The sequence below is a fragment of the Castor canadensis genome, chromosome 5 (assembly GCF_047511655.1).
Source record: "Castor canadensis chromosome 5, mCasCan1.hap1v2, whole genome shotgun sequence".
NCBI lineage: Eukaryota > Metazoa > Chordata > Mammalia > Rodentia > Castoridae > Castor > Castor canadensis.
Genome location: NC_133390.1, coordinates 171,471,735 through 171,495,178, shown reverse-complemented (window position 1 = coordinate 171,495,178; position 23,444 = coordinate 171,471,735). Strand labels below are relative to the sequence as shown.

Below are 23,444 nucleotides of genomic sequence, written 5' to 3'. Positions count from 1 at the left end.
TGTTTTAGGTTATTTTTCAAAGAGGGTCTCACGTCCTTGCTCAGCTGGCCTCAGACCTTGGTCCTCTTACCTAGGCCTCCTAGATAGCTGGGATTACAGGCATGCACCACCATACCCGGCTTGTTGGTCTCACAATAAGATGAGGGTCTCACTTTTTGTCTTGCTGGCTTTGAACCACGACCTTCCCAGTCTCTACTTCCCGAGTTGCTGGGATTATAAGTGTAAGCAAGCGGCCCATTCACAAGTTTTCACTGTGCACTGCGTGTGCGCTGGTCCGTGTGCTGGGTACAAAGGGGTCCCTGTCCTTGTGGGCTCTCATTACATAGAGCAGGGCAAGAGCCGCGGGTGCCACGGGGCAGGGCTGGCACCACCTCTTGGGGGAGCAGTCTGCAGGCCGATCTGGGCTGTCCCTCTGGGTGGTGCCCACAGCCTGTGCTCCCGGCAGGTGGACGAGCTCTACGAGGGCTACTGCATCCAGTGGCGGCTGCGCGATGGCGCCTCCAACATGCAGCGGGCCTTCTCCAGCTGCCCGCCGAGCCGCGCCTCCCGTGACAGCCTGCAGGAGCTGGGCCGCAGCCTGCACGAATGCACCGAGGTGGGGGCCTGGGCCTCTCCCTGTCCCCGCCTCAGAGCTTCTGCTGGGGGTGGACTGGTGAGTGCCTGAGTCACCTGTGGGGCTTTGCAGGACATGTGGCTCATCGAGGGGGCCCTGGAGGTCCACCTGGGCGAGTTCCACGTCAGGATGAAAGGTAAGGGCTGAGCTGGTGGATTGAGGCTGGTGTGGGCGGGGTGTCGAGTCACCTTGGGGACCCCGGGACTTGTGCTGAGGGTCAGGGGTGTGGGCCAGAATCCCAGGCTCCAGGGTCAGCCCTGGTTTTTGTACTTGTGTGACATGTGACCTTGGGCGAGTCTCACTCCCCTACGAGCCTCAGGTGTGAGGCCAGGCACCCTCCTGTTTGTCCCTTGTCCATCATGATGGCTTGTCCTCTCTAGGCTGCCACACACACCTAGCAGGGCGACCCCAGGGACCCCTGGGCAGGGGCGGGGTGAGCCTAGCCCATTTCTGTTTCCAGGCTTGGTGGGCTACGCACGCCTCTGTCCTGGAGACCAGTATGAGGTACGGCCGCCGCCTGGGTCAGTCCTCGGGGTCCCAGCCAGTCTTTCTTGGGGTAGGAGCTGCTAGGAGCTATGGCCCCAGCTGAGGTCCTGTCTGGGAGGGAGGCCCCTGGGCAGGTGGCGAGGGAGATCAACCCAGGTGGCCAGTGCACCCCTTGCTGGGCCTTGCCCGCAGGTGGTCATACGCCTGGGTCGCCAGCGCTGGAGGCTGAAGGGCCGGATCGAGTCGGATGACAGCCAGATCTGGGACGAGGAGGAGAAGGCCTTTGTGCCCATGCTGCATGAGAACCTGGAGATCAAGGTGGGGTGGGGTCTGGGGCGGGGCCAGGGCGCCCTGGGTGCTGGCTCGGACACCACCCTCCAGCCCCCACTCCCAGGTGACAGAGCTGCGGGGCCTGAGCTCACTGGCGGTGGGTGCTGTGACGTGCGACATCGCCGACTTCTTCACAACGCGGCCGCAGGTCATTGTTGTGGACATCACGGAGCTGGGCACCGTGAAGCTGCAGCTGGAGGTGCTGTGGAAGTGAGTATGGCCAGCTGTGCCCAGCCCTGCCCTTCTGAGAGTCCCATCTGCTCCCCTGATGGCCCAGCCGCAGCAGCCTGCACTGGGGACAGTCCTACCCTTGCCATTCTTGCCAATTCTCACTTTCTGCCCCCAAAGCCAGGCCAAGGCGGGACCCTGTGTGCATCCCTGGCCACCCACACAGCCCCACCCTCTGAATTTGAATTCCTGTCTCACTTCTGGACAAGGTGGCACTTATAGCCGGCTAGGCCAGGACACCTTCCAGTGGCCTCCTGGCTGGGTTCCTCAGAGGAAAAGACCCTCTGCTATGTCTGCCTCCCAGTCCTGGCTGCCCGCTCATCTCGAGTCCCTTGGGGCTGCAGACCCCTGGGTCCAAGTTCATGAGAAAAGTCCCCACTAGCTGGGGCTCTGTACTGTACCACATCTGGGTAACTAGTGGCCTCCAGAGGCTTCCGTTGCAGGCAATAGAGCCTTTTTTTTCCAAATGAAACCATGGGTGTCCAGGAAGTTCCCTTCTTGCTCCCCAGGGAAGGCACAGCTGGAGGGAAGGGACTTTGAATGCCTGGTTGGGGGCTCTCCTGGGGAGCCTTTGGGTGTGCAGGACAGGGTAGCTCAGTGATGTCCAGCCTAGGCCAGCCCTTTCCAGGACCCAGAGTCCTGCTGGTCACCAATGCCCAAGGAACCTTGGAGTCCTGGCTTCAGCCGTGTCCCCATGTACCACTTAGCCTTGGGCTGGCTATGACCTTGACGAGGCCTGACCCTACCCAGCCTCATTCCCTGGTCTCTCAAGCCAATGTTGTGTGCAGAGGGAGGATCTACTCTGATAATCTTAAGATTTCGGGGTGCGAGAAAGCTAGGTGTGAATTCAGTTCTGTCTCTGCTTATCGGTGTCACATTGGCCAAGAAGGTTCATGATCTCAGAGCAGAAAGAAGGGCTCGTGTAAAGAATTTAGCAGAGCCCTTTGCACATCAGGGTGATTTTGTAAGATGAAGACAGCCACCTGGAACTGGAACCGCAGAGCCCGGGATCCCATCTGAGCCAGGTGGCCTCCTGGGCACTGAAGACACCGGCCTTCTGTTCTCTCCTGCAGCCCCTTCGATTCTGAGAGCCTCCTGATGTCCCCCAGCCCCACGGGCAAGATATCTATGGGCAGCAGGAAGGGCTCCTTATACAGCTGGACACCCCCAAGCACCCCCAGCTTCCGGGAGAGATACTACATGGTGAGTCAACCTCCCCAACAGGGACACAGTGTCACACTGGGGCAGTAGGGACCGAGCCATCTTGGGGCTCTGCAGCACTTTCCCTTCCTCTGCCGCTGGGCCCTCCATTCTGAGGCCTCTGGAGTTGGCCCTGGGTGTGACTGGCTCTTCTTGATGCCTGGAGCAGGGCTCTCGGGAGGTTCTGCCACCCAGCCAAGGTCTGGGCTCCACTTTCTTGTTTTAGGTTTAATGTTTCCAGGAGTATGACTTGTTACAGCGTGCAGCAAAGCATCTCTCTTTCCCGTGGCCTCCAGGGACCAGGATCCCCTTAGAGCCATTCTGCTGTCCCTCCTCCCATGTCCTTCCAGGGACATTCTGCCATCTACACATGCTCCTCCCTCTTTATCCCCAGCAGCCTTTCCCCCTGAGCCACGAAGTTGGCTGCTCACTTCCAGAGAGCTTTCTCTCCATCACACTGCACGTGGGCCACACGTGGTGAGGTTGTTAATCCAAGACACAGAGGTCGTTGTGGTGTGTTGCTGTGGCCAGCAGCAGGGTAGTGGACAGCCTTGTCACATCCAGCCACACGAGTGGGAGTGCCTGGGCATTGGCAAAGGGAGGCCCTGGAATAGGTGGGAAACACCAGTCCCCTCCCAGCAAGTAAGAGAGGCAAAAGTAAGGACATCCTGCCCAGGTCATGGGGAGGGTGACACTGAACTGGATGAACCTCCTGTCACCCTCCAGGCATTGGGAAGGGACGGTGGCTTCACATGATCCAGCAACTTGTGAAGGTAGCAGCAACTTTCTTACCTGTGCTGTTGGGGCCCGGCAGACTTGGGTTAGAAACCATCGATGGCCAAGAGCCTGGATTTGGCAGTCCGATGGCCTAGGCTCAAGTTCTGCCTCTGCCTCTCCCTGGCTATGTGACCATGAGAGGGTCACTCAGCCTCTTTGGACTTCAGTTTCTGTATCAGAGCAATGAGAATAACAGAACTGCCATGATGGGACTGTGGCGGGAAAGGCTTACTGAGTTACTTAAAAGGACGCGGGGCTGGCTGGCGAGGGGAGGGCGGGACACAGCAGGGAGCAGTGCCTCTGCACCTAGGATTGCATCTGGTCCTGCCCTTCTGCTGCGGGCCTGAGGATCAGAGGTTAGAGCAGTGACCCCCTCATGGGGCGTGCTAAGGACACAGCAGGGCAGGTGAACACAGACCACTGGTGACGGTTGCTGTCGTCTCTGTGACAGCAGACACTGCGAGAATCAGGCCCTGCATTCCGTCCTTCGCTGCACCCACTCGACACTGCCGGGCTCTGCTCTCTGCCAGGCGAGAACTGGGTCCTTGGGAAGCTGACATTCTACTGGGAAATGGGCGATGTCAAGATCAGGGAACTACAGAGCCAGCTGAGGGGCAGAAGAACCACTGAAAAATAGGGGGGGTGGGGTGGGGCAGGGGACTTGCTGTTTAAAATAGGCTGTCCTGGGACAGGTTCCCAGAACAGGTGGCATTTCAGTAAGGACCTGAAGAGATGAAGGTGTGTATGGAGGGATGGTCCAGGCAGAGAACAGTCAGTGACATGGTCCTGAGGCAGAAGTGCATGAAGCAGCTGGAGGGCGTGAGAAACAAGGGTGCTTTTTCTGGAGGGAGATGAGTTAGAGGGAATGATGGGACACAAAGGTACCGAAGTGACAGGGTCTCCTCATCCCGGGCATGTGGGTGTTGAGAGTGGTCCATGGGTGGCAGGTGAGCAGCTCCTGTGTCCCTTCCAGTCTGTCCTGCAGCAGCCACCGCAGCAGGCACTGCCAGCTGGGCGGAGGACCACCTCCATCCTCAGCTACTTGTCCAGCAGTGACCTCCAGGGCCCTGACCTGCACAGCCGGAGTCAGGAGCTGCCGGAGATGGACTCCTTCAGCTCAGAGGACCCCCGAGACACAGAGACCAGCACGTCAGCGTCCACCTCAGACGTGGGCTTCCTGCCCTTGGCTGTGGGCTCCACTGCTTCCATTGAAGAGGAGGCCCGGGAGGACCCCCCGCCCCTGGGCCTGCTGCCAGAGATGACCCTCCTGGCGGGGGGGCCTGTCATGGAACGGCCTGGCTGGAGGGACTTGGGGGTGGAGAGCCCTGCCCTGCAGCGGGGCCCTGTGTTCCACAACTGCACCATCCCACGGAGTCAGAAGGGCCAGGAGGAAGGCGAAGGTGGGGACGGAGCGGAGTGGCCCTCCAGGGGCCCTGAGAGGCCCCTGCAGGAGGTCCTGGAACTGCTGAGGTCCCTGGGCCCAGCTCAGCCTCAGCTCCGGGAGCTGGAGAACCAGGTCCTCGGCTTCAGGGACCGGCTGAAGGTACGCACCCCCTCTGCCAGGTGGCCCAGCCTCCATGGCATGGCAGCTGGGAGTGGGCCCGGGGGCTCCACCCAAGCCTCACCTCAGTGCCACCCTGGTGGGCAGTCTCCCTCTGTGCCTCAGTTTCCTCATCTGTCAAAAGGGGATAAGAACAGTCTTCCCTGGGCAGGGAGGAGGGTTATAAGGGGAGGCCGGGGCTCACTGTGGATGACTTGCTCCACATCTGGCCAGAACCTGGCCCCATCTCGAGTCTTCTGATCTGTGTGGCTGGGCTGCCACTTGGGGTTAAACATCCACACTCAGGGACAGAGCTGGCCACCTGCCAGCCTCACCCACCCACGCACCCACCCAGGACCTTCTCCTCGGCACAGCACATGCCATCCTCATTCACGGGCGGAGGGGAGGCCTGGGTGGCTCCCAGAGGGGCCAACTGGACAGGTAATTCTACCTTTCTGTGTACACGAGTGAAATGTACATAAAATAAAATGGGTGTCGCCTGCATCCACTGACACCTCAGTTTGTCTCTGAAAGCTCTCTTTTGTGTAAAACACACTGGCCCAGGACCACCCAGCAGCTGTCTTCAGAAATGATTATACTTCTTTTACCCCCCACCTCGGTGTGACAAATCAGCACAGGTGACAGGGAATCTCCATGCTCATTTTACATCTGCTAACAAAACAATTCACTGCTTACCACCCCTTCTGTCTTTTAAAAAGGACCTGCCTAAATATTTCAAGAGAAAGAATTCAAGAACTAATGTCACCTTTTTTTTTTTTTTGCACTTTTAAAGTTACTGTGTGTGGAAAGTGTGAGTCAGTATGTATACAACCCTTGTCTCATATCTGTGCTTTGAAAAATCGTACCTACTTTACATAAAAATCTTAAAATAGATAATTCAGTAATTTCTTTGAGGAACTTTTCTTTTTTGGCAAAACAAATAGTAATAAACATTACAGGTGCTTGGTTTTAGTCCCTTGTTCCCGCCTTCTGTGGTACTAGAGTTTTTGAACTCAGGGCCTGGAGCTTGCTAGGTAAGGGCTCTATCACTTGAACTGCACCCAGCCCATCTTTTTTTCTTGTATTATTTTTGGGTGGGGTCTGGCCAGCCTCGCACCCCAGTCCTTCTGTCTATGCCTTCCTGTAATTGGGATGACAGGACACACAGCTTGTTGGTTGAGATGGGGAATCTCCCTTGCTTGCTTGGCCTCAAACTGAGATCCTCCTGATCTCTGCCTCCTGAGGAGCTGGATTGACAGGTGTGAGCCACTGTGCCTCGCTTAGTCTGACTTTCTAAAAAGAAATTACTCACAGACTCATTTATACACTTTACTTTTAGACAGGGTCTCAACTCATTATGTAGCCCAGACTGGCCTCAAATTTGTGATCCTCCTGTCTCAGCCTCCTGAATAGAGAGATTACAGGCATTAGCATCCACTCCTGGATCACTTATACACATTCAGATGTACACACACAAATGCGTGTGTTATATAGATACACACACACACACACACACACACTCACACCACACCACACACCACACAGAGTTGTCCTCATTCCTCATGGATTGTGCACGTTGGAGTGCACCCTCTTGCTCCAATTTATTTGGAACCCTTGCACCAATACTCCAGGCACAGTCATGTCTGAAATCATTGACTATGCATAGCCTCAGCTGAGGTCACACAAGGTGACACTCTACCTTCTTACTTAGCTCTCTTCCTGCAAGCGAGTGTCCTGTTCATGGTTCATCTAGTGTCATATTTTTCAAATTTCTGTGCCCTTTGTCAGCAGTGTTGCTGTGTAAATGGCCCCATGTGCAGAGCTGCAGTGTGGGGCTGCTCGCCTTCCCTGGTGCACAGCTGGGTGTGTCTGATGGAGAAAATTTATGTTAAGTGATTTCTTTTAGGCAGGAGTTAAGAGCTGTTGGTCATGAGTTCGAGGTTAATATACCAATGACATCTAGTAAACAGAAATGCACGCACGAAGTTCTAACCAACTGACTGATGAAAATGGGGGGACTGGGAGTTTGCAGGGACCTAGTCTAGTATCGCCTCTAGGTGCCATGGCTCAGTGTTCACCACTTCAGTGTTTTGTTGTGACTTCACAGACTCTAACTCCCTCGAGGAGCAAGAAGCTGCAGCAGCTACGTCAGCGTGTGTACACGCACACAGGCACACACACATAAATACGAGTACATTTTTACTCTAGCGGGAAGTGAAATCTTGTACAGGTGGCTTTATTACCCTGCCATTGCTCAGGGTTTTTCTCTGTGGGGTCAACTGTTAGGACCAGGTCTGGCTACAGCCTCTGTGGAGTTTGTGGGGGTGAGGTCTGCGTGTGCAGGAGAGGCCAGCATTCAGCCCTGGCGTCGGCCACAGGTTAGAGACAAAAAGACAGAGTCTCCAGGACAGGGGCTGTCGCTGGGAGGCTCCGATGACTCAACAGTGGCAGTGGCAGGAGGTGGCTCTCACAGCTTCTTCTGCCACAGTTCCCTGGAGAAGAGATGGGGGCTCCCTGCAGCTCCCGAGGGTGCTAGGCCTGGCCTCCATCACATTTAAAAAAAGTTTGAAATTTCTTGCTATTAAAAAACTGGATGGGGAACTGGCCGAGTGGCTCAAGTGGTAAGGTGCCTGCCTACCAAGCATCAGGCCCTGAGTTCAAATCCCAGTACCAAAAAAAAAAAAAAAGAAAGAAAAGAAAGAGCAAGAATGATTCAGCAGCACAGGGTCATATCCTCACAAGGCAATGGTCACAAGAGTTGAGTGGGGGCTCCTTGTGCCGAGGACCTGCTCTCCACGGTCTCCACCTGGACTGCTTACGCACTCACTCTTGCCATTTGTCCTGTCCTATGGGGACTAAGGACCACGCGAGGTTTTCAGACCTGTGTCCATTGAGATTTTGCTCCACGCCTCACTGCAGGCCATTCTGGAGGAGGGAAGGTGGGACGTGCCACGCCCTGGGTGCACCCTGCCTGGATTCGAGCCATCGGCTGGTTGGCGCTGCTGGCTTGGGTGCGTGGGACTGGGGCTGTGGCCAGGACCCTGTTAGGCTGCAGAGAGGCCCCTGGTGGCATCCTAGGCGGGAGGGCGGGCGCTGCCCTGAGATCTGACACTCATCCACAGCCCCGTGGAGTGAGGAGGGTGCGTGCGTCCACCCAGAGCCTCATGGACTGCATCCTGGAGAGCTTCGCCTTCCTCCACGTGGACCTCGCCTCTGAGGACCTGTCCCTGTTTTCGGGCTCCCAGGGTCCCCGGTGAGTGCACCCCAGCGCTGATCCGGGGCCACTGGCCTCATGGCCTGCTCCTGCTGTCCCCCTTGGCCCATTCGCATTCACTTCGATTACGAATGCTGCACCCTCCCCCACCCTCATGCCCACTGCCTGACACAGAGCAGGCCTCCATGCCCACTGAGACCCTCCTGCCACCTGAGCCTCCTGCTCCAAGGACGGGGTTTCAAAAATGTCTACAAACAGCCTCAGAGGAGACAGCAGAACCTCTATGATCATGATCTCTCCAATGTGCCAGTAACCAGAGTTCCCCAGTCACCACTCCTCTTCGCTCTGGTCCACCATCCCATGTACACGGGCACACCATCAACCCACCACCAGTCCTGAGGGCCTCCCTCTCCTGTCCCTAGACCTCAGCAACGCTCAACAGCAGCCTCAATCCCTCCTTTCCCTCTCCTCTGCGATCTGGGGGAAGGCACCTCACCCCCAGCAGCATCTGGGGTCTGCTGCCCCCCTGTGCCGTTCATAGCCTTGGCCTCACTTGAGTTCAGCCCTGCCTAGTGTGCCAGGTACCAGGCTGGCAGTTCTCACTCCTACCTTTGGCCCTAAGCCCAGGCTTCCTGCCCACTTCACAGATAAGCAAACTGAGGTGGAGGGCAGCAGTGCCAGGGTCACAGAGCTGGGGTTAGTCTGGATCTCTGGCTTCTCACTCAGGTGGGACAACTTAGGGAACTCCTCTATCCCAGCACGTGTTGAGTTGTGGCCACTTTCGCTTCCTTCCTTGGTTCTCGGTTTTCTTGTCTCCCTGGAACCTGGGGCTCCCTGAGGAGGGAGGGCTTCCTCTGCCCTCACAGGGAGCTGAACTGTTTGCCGAATGTCACCCAGTTCTTCTCCACCCAACTCAGAAAGGACCTGACCCCTCTGACGTCACTGAATGTGTCACCAGGGGAGCTCACAGCCGGCACCCCAGAGCTGGATGTGCTGCTTACTGTCCACCTCCAAGTCTGCAAGGCCCTGCTACAGGTGGCTGGGGCGGGGCACAGGGCATGCTGGGGTCAGGCAGGGGATTCAGAGTCCTCTCTTCAAGAGGCTTGTCTTTTGGTCTTCTTTATCAGTATTGGGATTTGAACTCAGGCCCTTATGTTTTCTAGGCAGGCTCTCTACCACTTGAGTTGCTACACCAGCCCTTTTTGCATTGGTTATTTTTGAGATAGGGTCTTGCTTTATTCCCTGGGCTGGCATGAACCATGATCCTTCCATCTGTGGTTCCCCATGTAGCTGTGATGATAGGTGTGCACCACCACGCCCAGTCATTGGTTGAGATGGGGGGTTTCTCATGAACTTTTGGCCGGGCTGGCCTTGAACCACAATCCTCCTGATCTCTGCCTCCTGTGTAGCTAGGATTACAGGTGTGAGCCACTGCCCCTGCTGAGGGGCTGGTCTTGAAGGAGGTGAAGAGTAGGGTCAGGGCAAGAGGCCGGCATCCTAGGAGCTGTGACAAAGACTCCTCCAGAAATGTGCAGGCCAGGCTCTAGGCAAGGAGCCACATGGCCTGTCAGCCCGAGCCCTGAGCAAAAGCCTGTGGCTGTGGCTTTCATTTATAGATGCCAGGACCCCAACCCAGGCTGTCTCAACCAAAAGAAGCGTTGGCTCATTGAAAAGCTCAGCGGTGGGTGTCAGGCCCTGCAGACGCCATCATGACTAGGTCTTTCCCTCTTTCTGCTCTGCTTGGTAACAAGTTGAGTGCATTTTCAGGCAGCCTGGCCTGGCACTTTCTGGCAAAGGTGGCCCCTAGTGGCTCAGCCTCTTTTTTTCTTTTGCAGTACTGGGTCTTGAACTCAGGGCCTCACGCTTGCTGAGGCTTGCTAGGCAGATGTTCTACCACTTGAGCTACTCTGCCAGCCCTGCTTTGTATTGGATTTTTTGAGATAGGGTCTGGTGAACTATTTGCCTTGGGCTGGCTTCAAATCACGATCCTCCTGATCTCTACCTCCTGAGTAGCTAGGATTACAGGTGTGAGACACTGATGCCCATCCTTTCTTATTCTTATCTTTTATTTTTATTTGCTGGTCTTGGGGTTTGAACTCAGGGCCTGTGAGCTTGCTAGTTCAGCCCGGTGAAGGGAATCCCCAGTTGGCGGTCAAGGGGTTACCTCTGGAGTAGACGGGGTGGGCATGGAGAGCAGGGAGTCCCAGCACAATCACTTAGCCTGGAGGGCGTACGAGGCTAACCTGGAACACTGTGGATACTTCTAGAAACTGGCCTCCCCCAACCTGCCGACGATGGTCCTGGACTGCCTTCTCGAAGAGGCAGCACAGCAGAAGCAGGTTCTGGAGGTGCTTTCTGACCTTGACTTTGAGAAGGTCAGCAGGGCCACATCCATTGAAGAAAGTAAGTAACCGCGCTTGTGTGAATGGCACGGGGCCACAGAGATCAGAGCCCCTCCCCCACACCCAAAGTTGATGGCAGCCCTGGATGGAGAGAGTGGCTGGGGGGATGAGAGACACACACTCCCTCTGTTTATGGGGTGGCTGTTGCCTAGGGTTCAATGAGGTCATCCCTGGTCACAGCAGGGTGCACAGTGTGCCCTCCAAGAAGCAGTGGCTGTGACCATTCTGCCTCTGCTTCTGTGGATACCCTTCTAGGAAGCCCAGACTCCTCATCTATCAGCAGGGCTGGGGTCAGCAGCTACTCCAGAGGTGTTATAAGGACTGCAGGTGTGGCCCACATAGGTGCTTGGAGTCGAGGCTGCTTGTTCTGTCACATGGGCACACAGAAGGGTCCTGCATTAGGTCAGGGAGCCTTTGACTCCCCAAGCCTCTCAGATCCTCATGGAAGGGAAGTCTTTGGCGCCTGTGGCTGGCTCTCACCCAGCCTCAGGCTTCTGATCCTGCTCCCAGTCATCCCGCAGGCCTGGTGCCGGAAGGGCGGACTGCCACTGTGGCAGGGCTGCACACAGTCGGGTGGCATGTTGTCGTGCTCTGCCACCACACTCCTGAGCCAGCTCAAGAAGATGTTTCTGCACCGAGTGCGAGGGAAGTACCCAGGCCAGCTGGAGATAGGTGCGTCCCCTCCTGCTTCATCCCCCAGAAAGGCTACATGGGGCTCGGGTGGCACTGTGACAGAGACCTTATTGGAGCCCTCTGTGAGGGTCTACAGTGTTGAGCTGAGGCCCCTCCCAAGATGCCCTTCTGAGCAGGCTGCGAATCCCACCACCCCAAGTACATGCAAACCCTGGCTGGCTGTTGCACTTCCCTGGGGACACTGTCCCTGCCTCCACCACCCCTCCCCCAGCCTTACAGAAGTCAAGGATGACTGATGAGAGATAGGCAGGCAAAAGGCCACGCAGGGTGCTGGCTGGACTTGCCCCAAGGGCACAGCCATGGCATTTTTCTCTGTTGAGCAAGTGAGGGTGACAGCAGCAGTGCAGGCAGTGACTCTGGAAGTCTCAAATTCCCCGCCTACGGGCTGCTTACTGATGCGGATCTTCCCGGGCTGGGCCTCTGGGACTCAGCGTCCAGTGCAGTGGGACCTAGGGAACTGAGCTGCCCTGACACCTCCCCAGTCTCTCCAGGCCTGTGGCCTGTCGTCAGTCACTTCCTTCATGGCTGCTTGGGGCTGCCATTAGAAATCCTTTCATCAGACCCGACTCTGCCCACAGCAGCCGAGGCCTCGGTTTCCCCTCATAGCCCTCTCTCTGGCCAGTGTGTCGTAGGCTCCTGGAGCAGGTCATCAGCTGCAGTGGGCTGCTCCATACAGCTGGGTTTCCTGAGGAACAGACTGTCACCTGGTTCCAGTTTCACTGCTACCTGCAAAAGCACAGCATCTCTGACCTGGAGAAGCACCTGGCCCAGCTCACCAAGGAAGGTAGGGACTGGGCAGGGGCTGCATCACAGTAGAGGGGTGTCCTGGGGACTCTGTCCCAGTCTCGGAAGTCAGTCAGTGCTCAGATCACTGTTCAGAGTCATTGTCCCTTCCCTCCAGCTGCTGTGCTGAGAACCAAGATTTAATTAGACTTCACATGCAGCTGATAGGGAATTAGCTCCAAGGGGAAAGAATCTTAGAAAACCTGAGAAAAGCAAAGCATGGAGCACAGGTCACAGCTGGGGAGGCAGGTCACGCCCAGTTAGTCAGAACCTGGGAGTTTAGACTGTGGTTTCACGAATTTTCACGGTGAGTCTGATCCCTTCTTAGAAAGCCACCCCAGACTCTAGGGGACCCCCTTCGAGGCCTGTTGACAGGGCCTTGGTGACCCCACCTGTGGCAGCTGCTTCTCTGCTCCCTGCATCCAGGGGCCAGCCCCGAAGTGGAACCCACTCCTCTGTCTTGCAGTCACACTTGTGGAGGAGCTGAGCTGTGAGGGGCAGGCCAGAGCTGTCAGGAAGCTGAAGGGCAAGCGGCTGGGCCGGCTCCAACCCCTGCCACAGACCCTGCGAGCCTGGGCGCTGCTGCAACTGGATGGGCCCCCGAAGGTGTGCAGGGCAGCCACTGCCCGCCTGGCTGGCGCTGCCAGGCACAGAAGCTTCCGGGAAAAGGTATGGGGGTGGGATGGGCTGCAGGTGCACTCTGGTGGAAAGGCATGGAGTGGGTGCCTGGGGCTGTGCGCTATGAGGTTTGGTCTTAGAGATGCTTTGAGGATCTGGACAGGGGCCTCCAGGCCACCCAAGGGCCACACGACCAGAGTGACAACTCACGACTTTGCTCACCTCACTTTCTAAGTGTGCTCTCTGAGGTGTCCTGTTCTGATGGTCCTCATTTGCCTTCAGTGAATTCTCGGACTGGCTGGTAATGGTTTACTGTGTTCCAGCCACTGGGATCCCAGATCTATTACACACTCCAGGCAGCAGACCCTGAGGTGGGTGGGGGAAGGGTAACATTGGGGCCACACTCTATGCTTGGTCTCAGCTCCAGGCCAGAGAGGACGTCTTCAGTTGCACTGCTAACAGTCCATGGAGCACACATACTCACCCTGTGCTTGCTTTAAGCACTCTATTTGGAGACTTCTGAAGATAAGCAAAACCAGACAGAACAATGTGTGCCCATGCATAGGCCAATTCTGCCCCTGGACCATCCCCCCTCACCTTGCAATGGGTGATGTAACTACTGGCCCAAGAGTGGAGTCAACGTCAGTCTCTGTTCTCCCTTTCGGGAGGCCCTTGGGCATCCTGATTTCTCAGTGACCTCCCAACACTGTGAAGCAAGCTGGCTCTACTGTTAGGTCAAGGGGGTGCAGTGATGGGGCTGTGCACCGATCACTCAAGGGGCAGAATCAGAGCTGTGACTGCAAAGTGTGGAGGGGAAGAGACAGGATTTTGCCTTCTGGCCTGAGAGTGGGCTCACTGTTCTCAGCCTGCGAGGACACCTTGCCTCTCTGTAGTTTCAGTTGCTCTCATGCTGAGCTGATCACGTGATTTCTGAGTGGGCAATTTGACAAAGTTTCAATGCCTTTCTGAGGCACTATCAGACAAAAGGCTTTCTCCATTTTATTACCACCAACCCCAGACTCAGTTTGTGGGAATCAATTAAACCCTGTGGCATCCATCTTGGGATGGTGTGCCTGGCCCAAAGATCGACAGGCCCCTTCCAGAGTTTGATTTAGAGAAGGCGAGGAGGGCCTGACTCAATGACAACATCCTGCTTGCCCCTGCTCACTGTCCCTTATCCTGCCTCCCAGGCTCTCCTGTTTTACACCAATGCCCTGATGGAGAGCGACGCAAAGCTCCAACAGGCTGCATGTGTGGCGCTCCAGCAGCTCAGGGTGAGTTAGACATGTCCTTGCTTGTGACTGACAGGCACCAGCTGTGGTTAGTGCTTAAGTAATGAACTTCAAAATGACTTCACTAGGACCAAAAAGTAGATTCCCCACTAGCAAGAGGGCTTAAGAAGTGGTTTTGGAGAAGAGCCCCCCAGCACCTACTAAGGGTTTGCTTCAACTCGGGAGTCCTGACTTACTGTCCCAGGCTAGACCCCCCGCCCCCTTATTCCAGGTAAGAGGTGTCTTTGACACCTCTCGCCCTCCCACCTGCACTCCCTCAGACAGGAGGGGCTGCCTGCTTTACCCCCACCCGTCTGCACTGTAGATTCTCATTTAAAAACATCAGTTTCCCCTGCGAGTTGAGAGTTCAATACAGATAAAAGTGGCCAGCCCCATTCATGCTGGTATGAACCAAGAGAACATCCCAGGAGGAGCCCTGCATATGCTCAGGTACCCAGGCAGGTGGGAACCCAGAAGGGGGTGCTGCAGGACCAGAGGTGCTGGCTGCAGGAGAGAAGCCTGTGGCTACACCAGAATCAGGGGGCCAGCTGCTGGAGGGTGGGGTCAGAGTGCCAGATGGTGGCAAGGTCCAGAGGAAGCAAGGCTCCTCGTTTTCACAAGGTGTCCAGAGACAAGCTCTACTAATGGCTTCGCTTGAGGTATCGAGCTGAAGACAGACTTCCAAAGGCACTTCTGATGAACCCATGGTCAACCTAAGAAGCCTGAGGCCTCTAGAAAAGAGGCCAAGGACCCATAGGCCATGCTAGGGCTGATTTTGCAGGACTGACCCTGAAGCCAGGTGTCAGGGTGGTGGCTCATGCCTGTAATCCCTGCCTTTGGGAGGCTGAGGCAGGGGAATTAACAGTTTGAAGCCAGCCTGGGGTGCATAACATGATGCTGTCTCAACAAAACAAGAATACAAGATCCCTAATGAACCTTGTCATCCCAACTTCTAACAGGGTATAGAAAGTGTCGATCAGATTGCCAGCCTGTGCCAGTCCGACCTGGAGGCCGTGAGAGTGACAGCACGGGAAGCCACACTGTCCTTTGGTAAAGCAGTCAAGGGTTGTGTGCAATGCAGTGGGGTCCTTGGGATCCCTAGTGGAGATGTGCGTGAGGCCATACATGGCTCTCAGCACCGCAGAGCAGAGCAGCATGGGCAGGCATGGTTCTAGGCCCTCCACAGGTCAACTCCTCACTCACGGGCAACTGCAGGGCAGGTTTCCCTCACAGCAGAGTGGCCCAAGTGTTTTATTTTCTTCTTAAACTTGTTTTATGACCTTGGGCAAATGAAAGCCAGAGGTGAGGCGGGCCTACAGTTTGGCAGACCCCATCACAGGCAGACCACCCCAAGGTGTTGGGATGAGGCTCAGTCCATCACTCAGTGGAGGCTCCCCAAAAGCCCCAGCTCCGTGTGTCTAAGCCCTCAAGCCACTCTGGCCTAGCAGAGCTGGATAGCGAGGTGGGAGCCAGCCCAGTGATGAATCGCTTTTCTGTTTCAGGTGAAAAAGGACGCTTAGCTTTTGAGAAGATGGATAAACATCACTCAGAACAAAGGGAGGTCTTTTGCCAGGAGGCAGATGTTGAAATCACAATATTTTGAAAAGTCTCAGCTGATAAGCTCAAATCTCATGTGTCTTTCTTTCTTGCTGCTTCCCAGCCTCCACACAGTGCCTGAAGTTTGGGTGGAGCACACTGGGTGCTCCCCCACAAGTGTGCACCAGCCTTTCAGGGCACGTTACAAAGCCTCGGGGCATGAGCGGTGCTTTTGCAGAGCAGGAAAAGGTGACGACGCATGGCACTCGGAGATGTGCAGCCTTCGCTGAGCACCGTTTGTCTCTGAGTGTCTGTGTGGCCATGCCATGGTATAGAGCCGGTTCAATGCCAGCCAGCCACGTACACAGGGCTGTGGCCAGGCAAGTTGAGGCCCTGCATAAATAAATGTTCCAGGACAGACGAGTGTGTGGAACGTAAGTCCCCTGCACGTCACTGCCCTGGCTCAGCATGCTTGCTTCAATAAATCCTGGGGCCAAGGAGGCCTGCTAATGAAAGGCAGCAGTGGCTTGAATCATTTCAACAGCAGCTAGCTGTCACCTTGGAGAGCAGGGGACGGTGGGAGGCTCAAAGCCAGGGTTTCTATGAGCCACACTTTTAACCCAAGCTGCAGCCAAAATGCCAGTGGAGCCGCAGCAGCCAGCTGGCCACAGCCTTATTTCCACCATGTTCCATGGCACAAAGAAGGAAAGACTCGGCAAGGAGCCTGAAGCATCGCAGGCAGGGAAACCATGTGCTCTGGCCACACAAATCAACATGAACTCCAGTTTCCAAAATAAGCTGGCCAAGACATGTAGCATGAATGCTTGGGAAGCCATCACTGGTTTGAAGGCAGAGTCCAGCATAGAGTGCATCGTTTTACGGAAACAGATGTCTCCTGTTTAGGTGGGCTAAAAACAAAGCACAACGGCTGTCCCTAGGTCTCTGTGCTAATGCTGAGCTAACATGGGGTCCAGCCATTGCCATCAGCAATGGCCTTATACGTCTGCATTTAAACTTGCTGTATGTGCACTGTGTGCTTTCTGGGCTTAACTCAGTATTTATTTTTTATTCCTACTCCCATGTTCTGAAATTTCCATTAAAAAAAAAAAAAGATCTCGATGGATACTTCACTTTACTCCCCAAAGTTCACAATGACTGTTTTCCCAGACAGTTGTCCAGGAGTGGGGCCTGTTGCCCCTGGTGCTGTCCCCAAGGACATGGGTGAGGACAGAGAAGGGTGCCTCCAGTGCTGGGCTCCCAGGGACGCTGCCCCAGGGGTTCTCTACCACGCAGACACCCTGGGTAAGGACTCTGGTTAGCCCTTTGCCCAACTGGATTCAAGTCCCAAAGTTACAAACAGGTATTCTTCCGCACTGGTGTTCCACCTCTTCTTGACGGCTTAGGTACCACTGTTCCTATCTGAGACTTGGAAGTGGGACGGTGGGTGTCACGGTCCCACTGAGGTGCAGGATTCTGGGGACATCTTGTGTCCCCAAGAGCATAGCCTGTATTTGTTTCCCACTCCCCAGCCAACTTGGAAGTGGTCAGTCACAGAACCTGAAGGCTGGGAGGCAGTGCTTCACTATTGTTCCAACCCTGGAGTCTGAGAGTACTCCAAAACAAAGTCAAAAAATCACTTCAGGGGACTGACACTGTTTCATTTGTACACAGAAGACAAGACTATTCATTTTCTTGTCCTCATTTTCATTTCTAAATCAATTCTACATCAACTGTGAGTTTACTGAGACTAAGACTGACAGGCAACAGGATAACGGGCGGTTCTGGGGCTAGAACAGTTCTTCTAGCAACTTCTGTGAGTCCTGGTAAGGATTGTAGAGGGCCCGAGGGCAGGTTTTCTGAAGGACCAGGGTAAACAAGCTCCCCAGCGGGAGAAGGCAGACCTGCCAGCCTCTGGCACTCAGAGCACGCTGATTCCCCTTGATGGACCCCACCTGCTTCACATAGGCAGGGATGGAAACAAAGAGTTGCCTGCCCTGGTTCAGGTCCATTAAGCAAAGAGACGGGAAGCACTCAATACCCACGTTCTTTAGAAAAAAAACTTTATTGCAACTAAAATGCAAACCCATCATATATGGCAAGTTGGAAAACTGTACAGTTGACAGTTATGTGAGGTCAGAGAAGACCCTGAGACATGTCCCCCACCCGGGCATGCACCCCAATATACAGACACCTGGAAAGGTGTTATACCGAAACACCTCACTTTCTCTTGTTTTGATTTTTGTAAAAATGGTTTATTCCATGGCCATTGTAAAAATAACGACCTGATGAGTAACTTCTGGCTTAAGGCATATAGCAGAGCAGCTTGCTCCCTCTCTAGCATACGTGTGACAGGATGAGGTCACCTGCTCTCCAAGGACTGGGTTAACCAGCACATCCATTTGAAGGCTACTGTATACACACCCTACTACTAACACAGATGGGGACTTTGGAAAAACAAGCCCAATGCCAAAATGCTCACAGCCTGGCACCTAAGGCGTACCCGCACCTCACAAGGCTCTGTGCATGGCGCCTCAAGTGTTCCTGCCAGAGTTGCTTGGTGCTGGCTGCTCCACGTGAAAGGCAAAAACGTGAAAATGCTGGCAAAGAGCAGCTCGGGGGCTGCAGCTGCCTTTTCTCTGGTTAAAAAGCCACCGAACGTGGAGGTCTTAAGTTCTCCTCACAGGAAGAGTCGTGAGCACCATCAGTCCCCACAGGTCTCAAGGGTGCAGACACACCTCTTGGCAAAACGAAACGGGACGGAGATGGCAAAGGCTGACTCTCAGGACTGTCACCCGGGTTGCTCCCAGGGGGTGGTTCCCACAGCTGCCTTGCTTCCAAACCCTGAACGGCGTGAACTTGGAATGAGAGGCTGGTCCCAAAGATGGGGGCCCTGCTCGCCTAGCTGTCCAGAGCATGAAGCGTGAACGTGGTCATCATGTCCCTGGAATGTCTGAGTTACTGAGGGACCCAGGTGGCCTAGGCCAGGCCAGGCCTCACTGGGACATTACCAGTGTCATGTCAGGATTCAGGCCAATAAATCGTTCCTGGAAAACTCCCCTGCTCTCGTGCTGAATGGCAACTCCTTCAGCAAGGCCTTAGGACCACAGCCACGTAACAGCTCATGCAGGGGATGGACTTGGCCATCGGCACCTCAGTAAACAAGGGTCATTTCCAGCACATGGTTTGTCATCAGGACACAGAAGACCCACACGCATCCTAATATGCATAGGGAAAGCGTGACACAGAACGAGGAGGAGGACTGGGAAGAAGCTATTTCACATCATGTATGTCATTAAATACCCAAGTGTTCTTTACACAGGATTCCACTCTGCCATCTTCTGCGGTGCCCAGTATCACTACCTAACAACGGCTCACAATGGTCCTCCCCGCCAGCGCTGGCCAGTGCAGCGCTCCCGGCCGTCCTGTGCACCCGCACACCTGAGGATGTAGATGTTAGCGTCCTGCTTGATAAAGCCGATGCAAGGCTGCCACTGACGCTTAATACATTACGGGTTTAAGGAAATGCTAGCACAGCGCAGATGCCTCAGGGAAAACATTAAAAATAAGTTACAGAGCAGAGAAGCTTACTTCATGCAGGCCACACGGAGGTTGCCAGGAGGATTTCAGGGTGCTGCCACCTGGGTGCAGCACAAAGCAGTGGTTGGTGGCAAGCCTGGAACTGGAGTAGGCCAACGCTTCTCTCTAGGCCTCTCCTCAAAACGGTTGTGGATTTGGTGCTGAAAGGAAGGTGGGGGGTGGGGATAGAAGAAGTGGGGAGACACAGCCCAGAAGGGTGGCTAGAGTAGACAAGTGTCCTTCCAGGCTCTCTCTCTGCGCTGGCCAGTGGCCCTTACCTACCACAGCCTGCCTGCTAGTCGGTGGGCTCTGCGGGCAGAGGTGGACAGAGGACGGAGGAGGATGGAGGAGATCAGATTACGCACTGCTGTTGAGCAGGAACTGGAATGGAACCCAACATCTCAGATGAGCCCCAACCCACACAGGACAGGCCATACCCACCTCCAAGGGGACCACCAGGCAAGGGTGGGTTTATGGGTTTTTTTTCACTGGGTTTGAACTCAGGGCTTTGCAGGTGCTCTACCGCCTGAGCCACACCTCCACTCCATTTTGCTCTGATTATTTTGGAGATAGGGTCTTGAGAACTATTTGCCTAGGCTGGCCTTGAACTGAGATCCTCCTGATCTCAAACTCTCAAATAGCTAGGATTACAAGCGTGAGCCACCAGCGCTTGGCTCTGTGTGTGTGTGTGTGTGTGTGTGTGTGTGTGTGTGTGTCTGTGTGTGTGTGTGTGTGTCTGTGTGTCTGTGTGTGTCTGTGTGTGTTTTAAATGACAGCTCCTTCATAAAAAATCACCCCTAAGGAAAAAAATGTTTACATTTTGCTAAACTACCTGATGTACTTAAAAATGGGTCTCCTGGAAAGAGGTAAAACATTTGAAAGTGTGACCAGTCTTGTGAAGGGGTTTCCATGGTTTCTGAGCCTGTCTACCCACCTTCCTTTAGGAGCAGTGCATATCTACTGTGTGCACTTCTATTGCAGTGGCACTTATTTTCCAAATGAAGTGGAAACCATGGGGTAAAATGCCAGTGGCCACCCTGTGGTGACCCCAATTCTGAGGCAGGGCCCTCCAGGAAACCCTCTGCAGGGATGGGATGATGAGGGCTGGTGTGTGAGCAAGATGGCTGTCACAAGGAGGAGTGGGTGGAGAACTGAGCAATGGAAAACCAACAGGGACATCCTGAGTCAAAGTGGAAGCCAGGTCTGCTCTCTAGAGATGGCCTTGTGTTGTTCCTCTGCTCAGAACCGGAAGCGCAGGCATTGACTAGCTCAGGTGCGTGCAGCCAGCAAGTGCCTGAACATGGCAGTGTCCTAACCCTCTGCTTCAAAGCAGTTACATTCGTGAAAGTGTGGGTTTTTTTCCCTGGGAAATAAAATATAAACTGTGTATCTGATTACATCACCTAGGGTACAAGAAAGTTTCAGAGGTGCCTAGTTTTCTCTTGTCCAGAAGTAACAAAAAGCTGCTTTTTTTTATAAAGGTTAAAAACAACAATGTGTTGTAATTCTGTTTTTTCCCCCAAAACAAATGAACGAGAGAGAGAAGCAGAGAGAAGAGAGGAGAAAGAGAAGGAGAGAGGGAGCGGGGAGGGGGGGAGAAGAGAGAAAGAGAGAGAGACAAACAGAGAGACATACTTATTTGGCATTGTTTTTTTCTACTTCCTCCTGAATAGGTTAAGGCCCTGAGTTTAGACTTTTATTCTTGGGACCACAGGGCTCCTTAAAACCCCAGTGCATCAATCCTCAATTCTCTCTGGGTAGCCCTTCCACAGTTCCAGACTTTAGAACCTGGGATCTGTTTCTTCTGAGACTGGCTCAGATGCTCCACAGAACCGAATCCTAACACTGGGCCAGCAGCCAGTGCTCCCTTCGCGCTCTCACCAGCATGTCTGTCAGTGAAAACACACCCTGTAGCAGAGGTATGCGCCAGCTGTGAGGACCGTGGCCATGCACACATTGACCAGGAAGGGTTTCCAGGGAGTTGGTGTCGGCCCCTGCTCCTCCTCCTCCTTGGGTGGGGATGGCTCTCCCTTGGTGGGGAAGGCAGCCTGGGTTCCTTGAAGACCTCCACCCGTGATCCGTTTTCTAACTTCAGTGTCTTGACTCATGCTGGGGAGTGAAGGGCACAGAGGGTTACTCACCTTTGGGAAAACAGATGATACGTAAGTGACTATTATGGCGGTATTCTGAAGGCCAGCTGGCCGCACAGCCTGGCAGGAGGGCCAGGCCAGAACAGATATCAGCCTGTAGCCCACTCGCTACCCATTGGCCCCCAGGGTGCCTGGGTCACTGGCCATCATGATGTCATTCCACCCAGGCCTCATGAGTGTGCATGGTGTGTGGGACCTGCTTTCTCAGCACTTCAGCTTCCCAGGCTGGCCATGCCAATGACTCAGATCAATGCCCCAGCGTGGGCAGAGAGCGACCTCTCCACCCCAGGCATAGCACTGGCTCTAACTTCTCTCTACTACAAATGACGCTGTGATGCGCACAGCCACCCCGCATGTCTCTGCGCAGTTCTAAGTATGCACTACTGTGGGACAGAGTGCGCACAGCTTACACCTGTCCTCCAGAACGGAGGCACCCAGGGCACCGCCACCAGTGGAGCTCACTCCTATTCATCCTGCAGCTCCCGTGCAGTGCCACCTCCTGCAGGCAAGCCTTCCACGGCCACCTCGGCTCCCATCACAGAGTAATGCGAGTCAGCCTGCTCCTAACACAGCCCATGGGACACTCTCTGCTTTTGTCTCACACCTCACATTCAGCAACGGGTGCTCAATAATGGCTGTGTGAATGTAAAGAAACAAAGTGAAACTAATTTCATCAGGACTCCATGAAAGTTAAGTTCCCCGCAGGTCCACTGTGGGGACTCAAAGTACGTCATCAAGCCCGGACATCTCACCTCGGGGTGGGCACTGTCATCAATGGCGGAAAAATTCTGCTCGGTTATGCGAGCCTGATTCCAAGAATCACCACAAGGTGGTGCTATAGTCCTACTCAAAGCAGGTGGCCCTCCTCAGCCAGGACAGAGCAGCAGCCCCAGCCCCAAAGTGGAAGCAGGGTGTGCCAAAGGGAGGTAGTGGCCACAGGTTTTCAAGGCCAACTGGAATGTGATTCTGGAATGCAAGGTCACTGCCCTTTGCCCCCAATAAGGCAGGTCCCTCTCACATTACCTGTCCATGCTGTAGGGGACATTTAAGGGGGTTCTGTTTTCTTCCTTGATAGGGCCATCTTTATCCTCCTCAGTTTCATCCTTTACCCACTGGTGGTTGGAGAAGAGCTCCTTGCATTTCCCATTGTTTGGCTCCAGGGTCCGTTTGGGTGGCCGGGGAGGTGGGGGCACATGCTCGGGTGGGGGGTCCAGGTCCTCATGGGAAAGCTCTTTCCACTGACCCTTGAAAGAACAGCAGGAGGAAGTCCCATTAGTGGTCACTGCTGACAAAATTGTCAGTGAACAGAGCTGACAGTGCAGTGAGGAGCTCTCGGCTTCTTGGTCTTGGTTGTACATATAGAAGGTGAAATCTTTTGAAAGCTGGTCTACTCTTCCTATCAGTGCTCTCCGGTGAGCACTTCAAAGAAAAATTGCAACTTGCAAACAACTTTCTCACTATTTCCTCTGACCCAATAGTGTCTGAACTTTTATGATTGACAGACTCCTTCAAAGATAAAAACAAGGACTAGGGTGTAGTTCAGTGGTACAGTGCTTGCCTAGCACGCCATGGCCCTGGGCTCCATCACCAATCAAAACAAAACAGAACAGGAGAAATCCTGGAAATCGCTGCCCATGGGCTAAAGCAGAGCTGACCTGCACTGAGGAGTCTCCCATGATGAACTTTGCCCCTTCGATCACAGCCAGGTAAGAGAAGCGCAACTGGTCAGCCGTCTGGATCAGCCCCATCCGGAATCTCCTCATCTCTAGCAGCACTTTCTTGATGTCCACAGAAGAAGGGTCTTTCCTTTTGTCCATCTGAAAGCCAGAAGGGAGACATGATTCAGCCAGCACAAGGAGACATTCCATGTTTTGGGACAAGAGGGCTCAGGTTTCTAACCAGGAAAATCAGTGGGGCGTGGGGAGGAGTTCTAAAGAATGTGAGAAAATGAAGCAAACTGGGACCCTGTAGGCATGGGGCTGAAGAGTTCAGCAGGAGAGCAAAGGGGATTTTCCAGCTCTCCCTCC

The 23,444-nt window shown here is 54.5% G+C and overlaps 2 protein-coding genes across 7 annotated transcripts in view; one reads left to right on the top strand and one right to left on the bottom strand.

The window, feature by feature from the left end:
• Ripor3 (RIPOR family member 3) overlaps positions 1-18,131 on the top strand; it is a 64,295-nt gene extending 46,164 nt beyond the window's left edge. For 4 of the 5 annotated variants that reach the window (XM_074074973.1, XM_074074972.1, XM_074074971.1 and 1 more), the window contains 16 exons: positions 446-595; positions 686-749; positions 1,074-1,117; positions 1,292-1,417; positions 1,494-1,639; positions 2,731-2,860; positions 4,608-5,177; positions 8,297-8,427; positions 9,306-9,423; positions 10,656-10,791; positions 11,301-11,462; positions 12,106-12,267; positions 12,733-12,935; positions 14,075-14,158; positions 15,115-15,205; positions 15,658-18,131. In XM_074074973.1, the coding sequence (XP_073931074.1) occupies positions 446-595; positions 686-749; positions 1,074-1,117; positions 1,292-1,417; positions 1,494-1,639; positions 2,731-2,860; positions 4,608-5,177; positions 8,297-8,427; positions 9,306-9,423; positions 10,656-10,791; positions 11,301-11,462; positions 12,106-12,267; positions 12,733-12,935; positions 14,075-14,158; positions 15,115-15,205; positions 15,658-15,758 (2,418 nt within the window). In that variant the 3' untranslated portion in view covers positions 15,759-18,131. The remainder of the gene's footprint in view (positions 1-445; positions 596-685; positions 750-1,073; positions 1,118-1,291; positions 1,418-1,493; positions 1,640-2,730; positions 2,861-4,607; positions 5,178-8,296; positions 8,428-9,305; positions 9,424-10,655; positions 10,792-11,300; positions 11,463-12,105; positions 12,268-12,732; positions 12,936-14,074; positions 14,159-15,114; positions 15,206-15,657) is intronic. The other variant, XM_074074974.1, reaches the window with a different exon arrangement.
• Ptpn1 (protein tyrosine phosphatase non-receptor type 1) overlaps positions 17,735-23,444 on the bottom strand; it is a 67,503-nt gene continuing 61,793 nt past the window's right edge. For both annotated transcript variants that reach the window (XM_074074977.1, XM_020179696.2), the window contains 3 exons: positions 23,073-23,234; positions 22,441-22,661; positions 17,735-21,376 (listed from right to left, as the gene is read on the bottom strand). In XM_074074977.1, the coding sequence (XP_073931078.1) occupies positions 21,160-21,376; positions 22,441-22,661; positions 23,073-23,234 (600 nt within the window). In that variant the 3' untranslated portion in view covers positions 17,735-21,159. The remainder of the gene's footprint in view (positions 21,377-22,440; positions 22,662-23,072; positions 23,235-23,444) is intronic.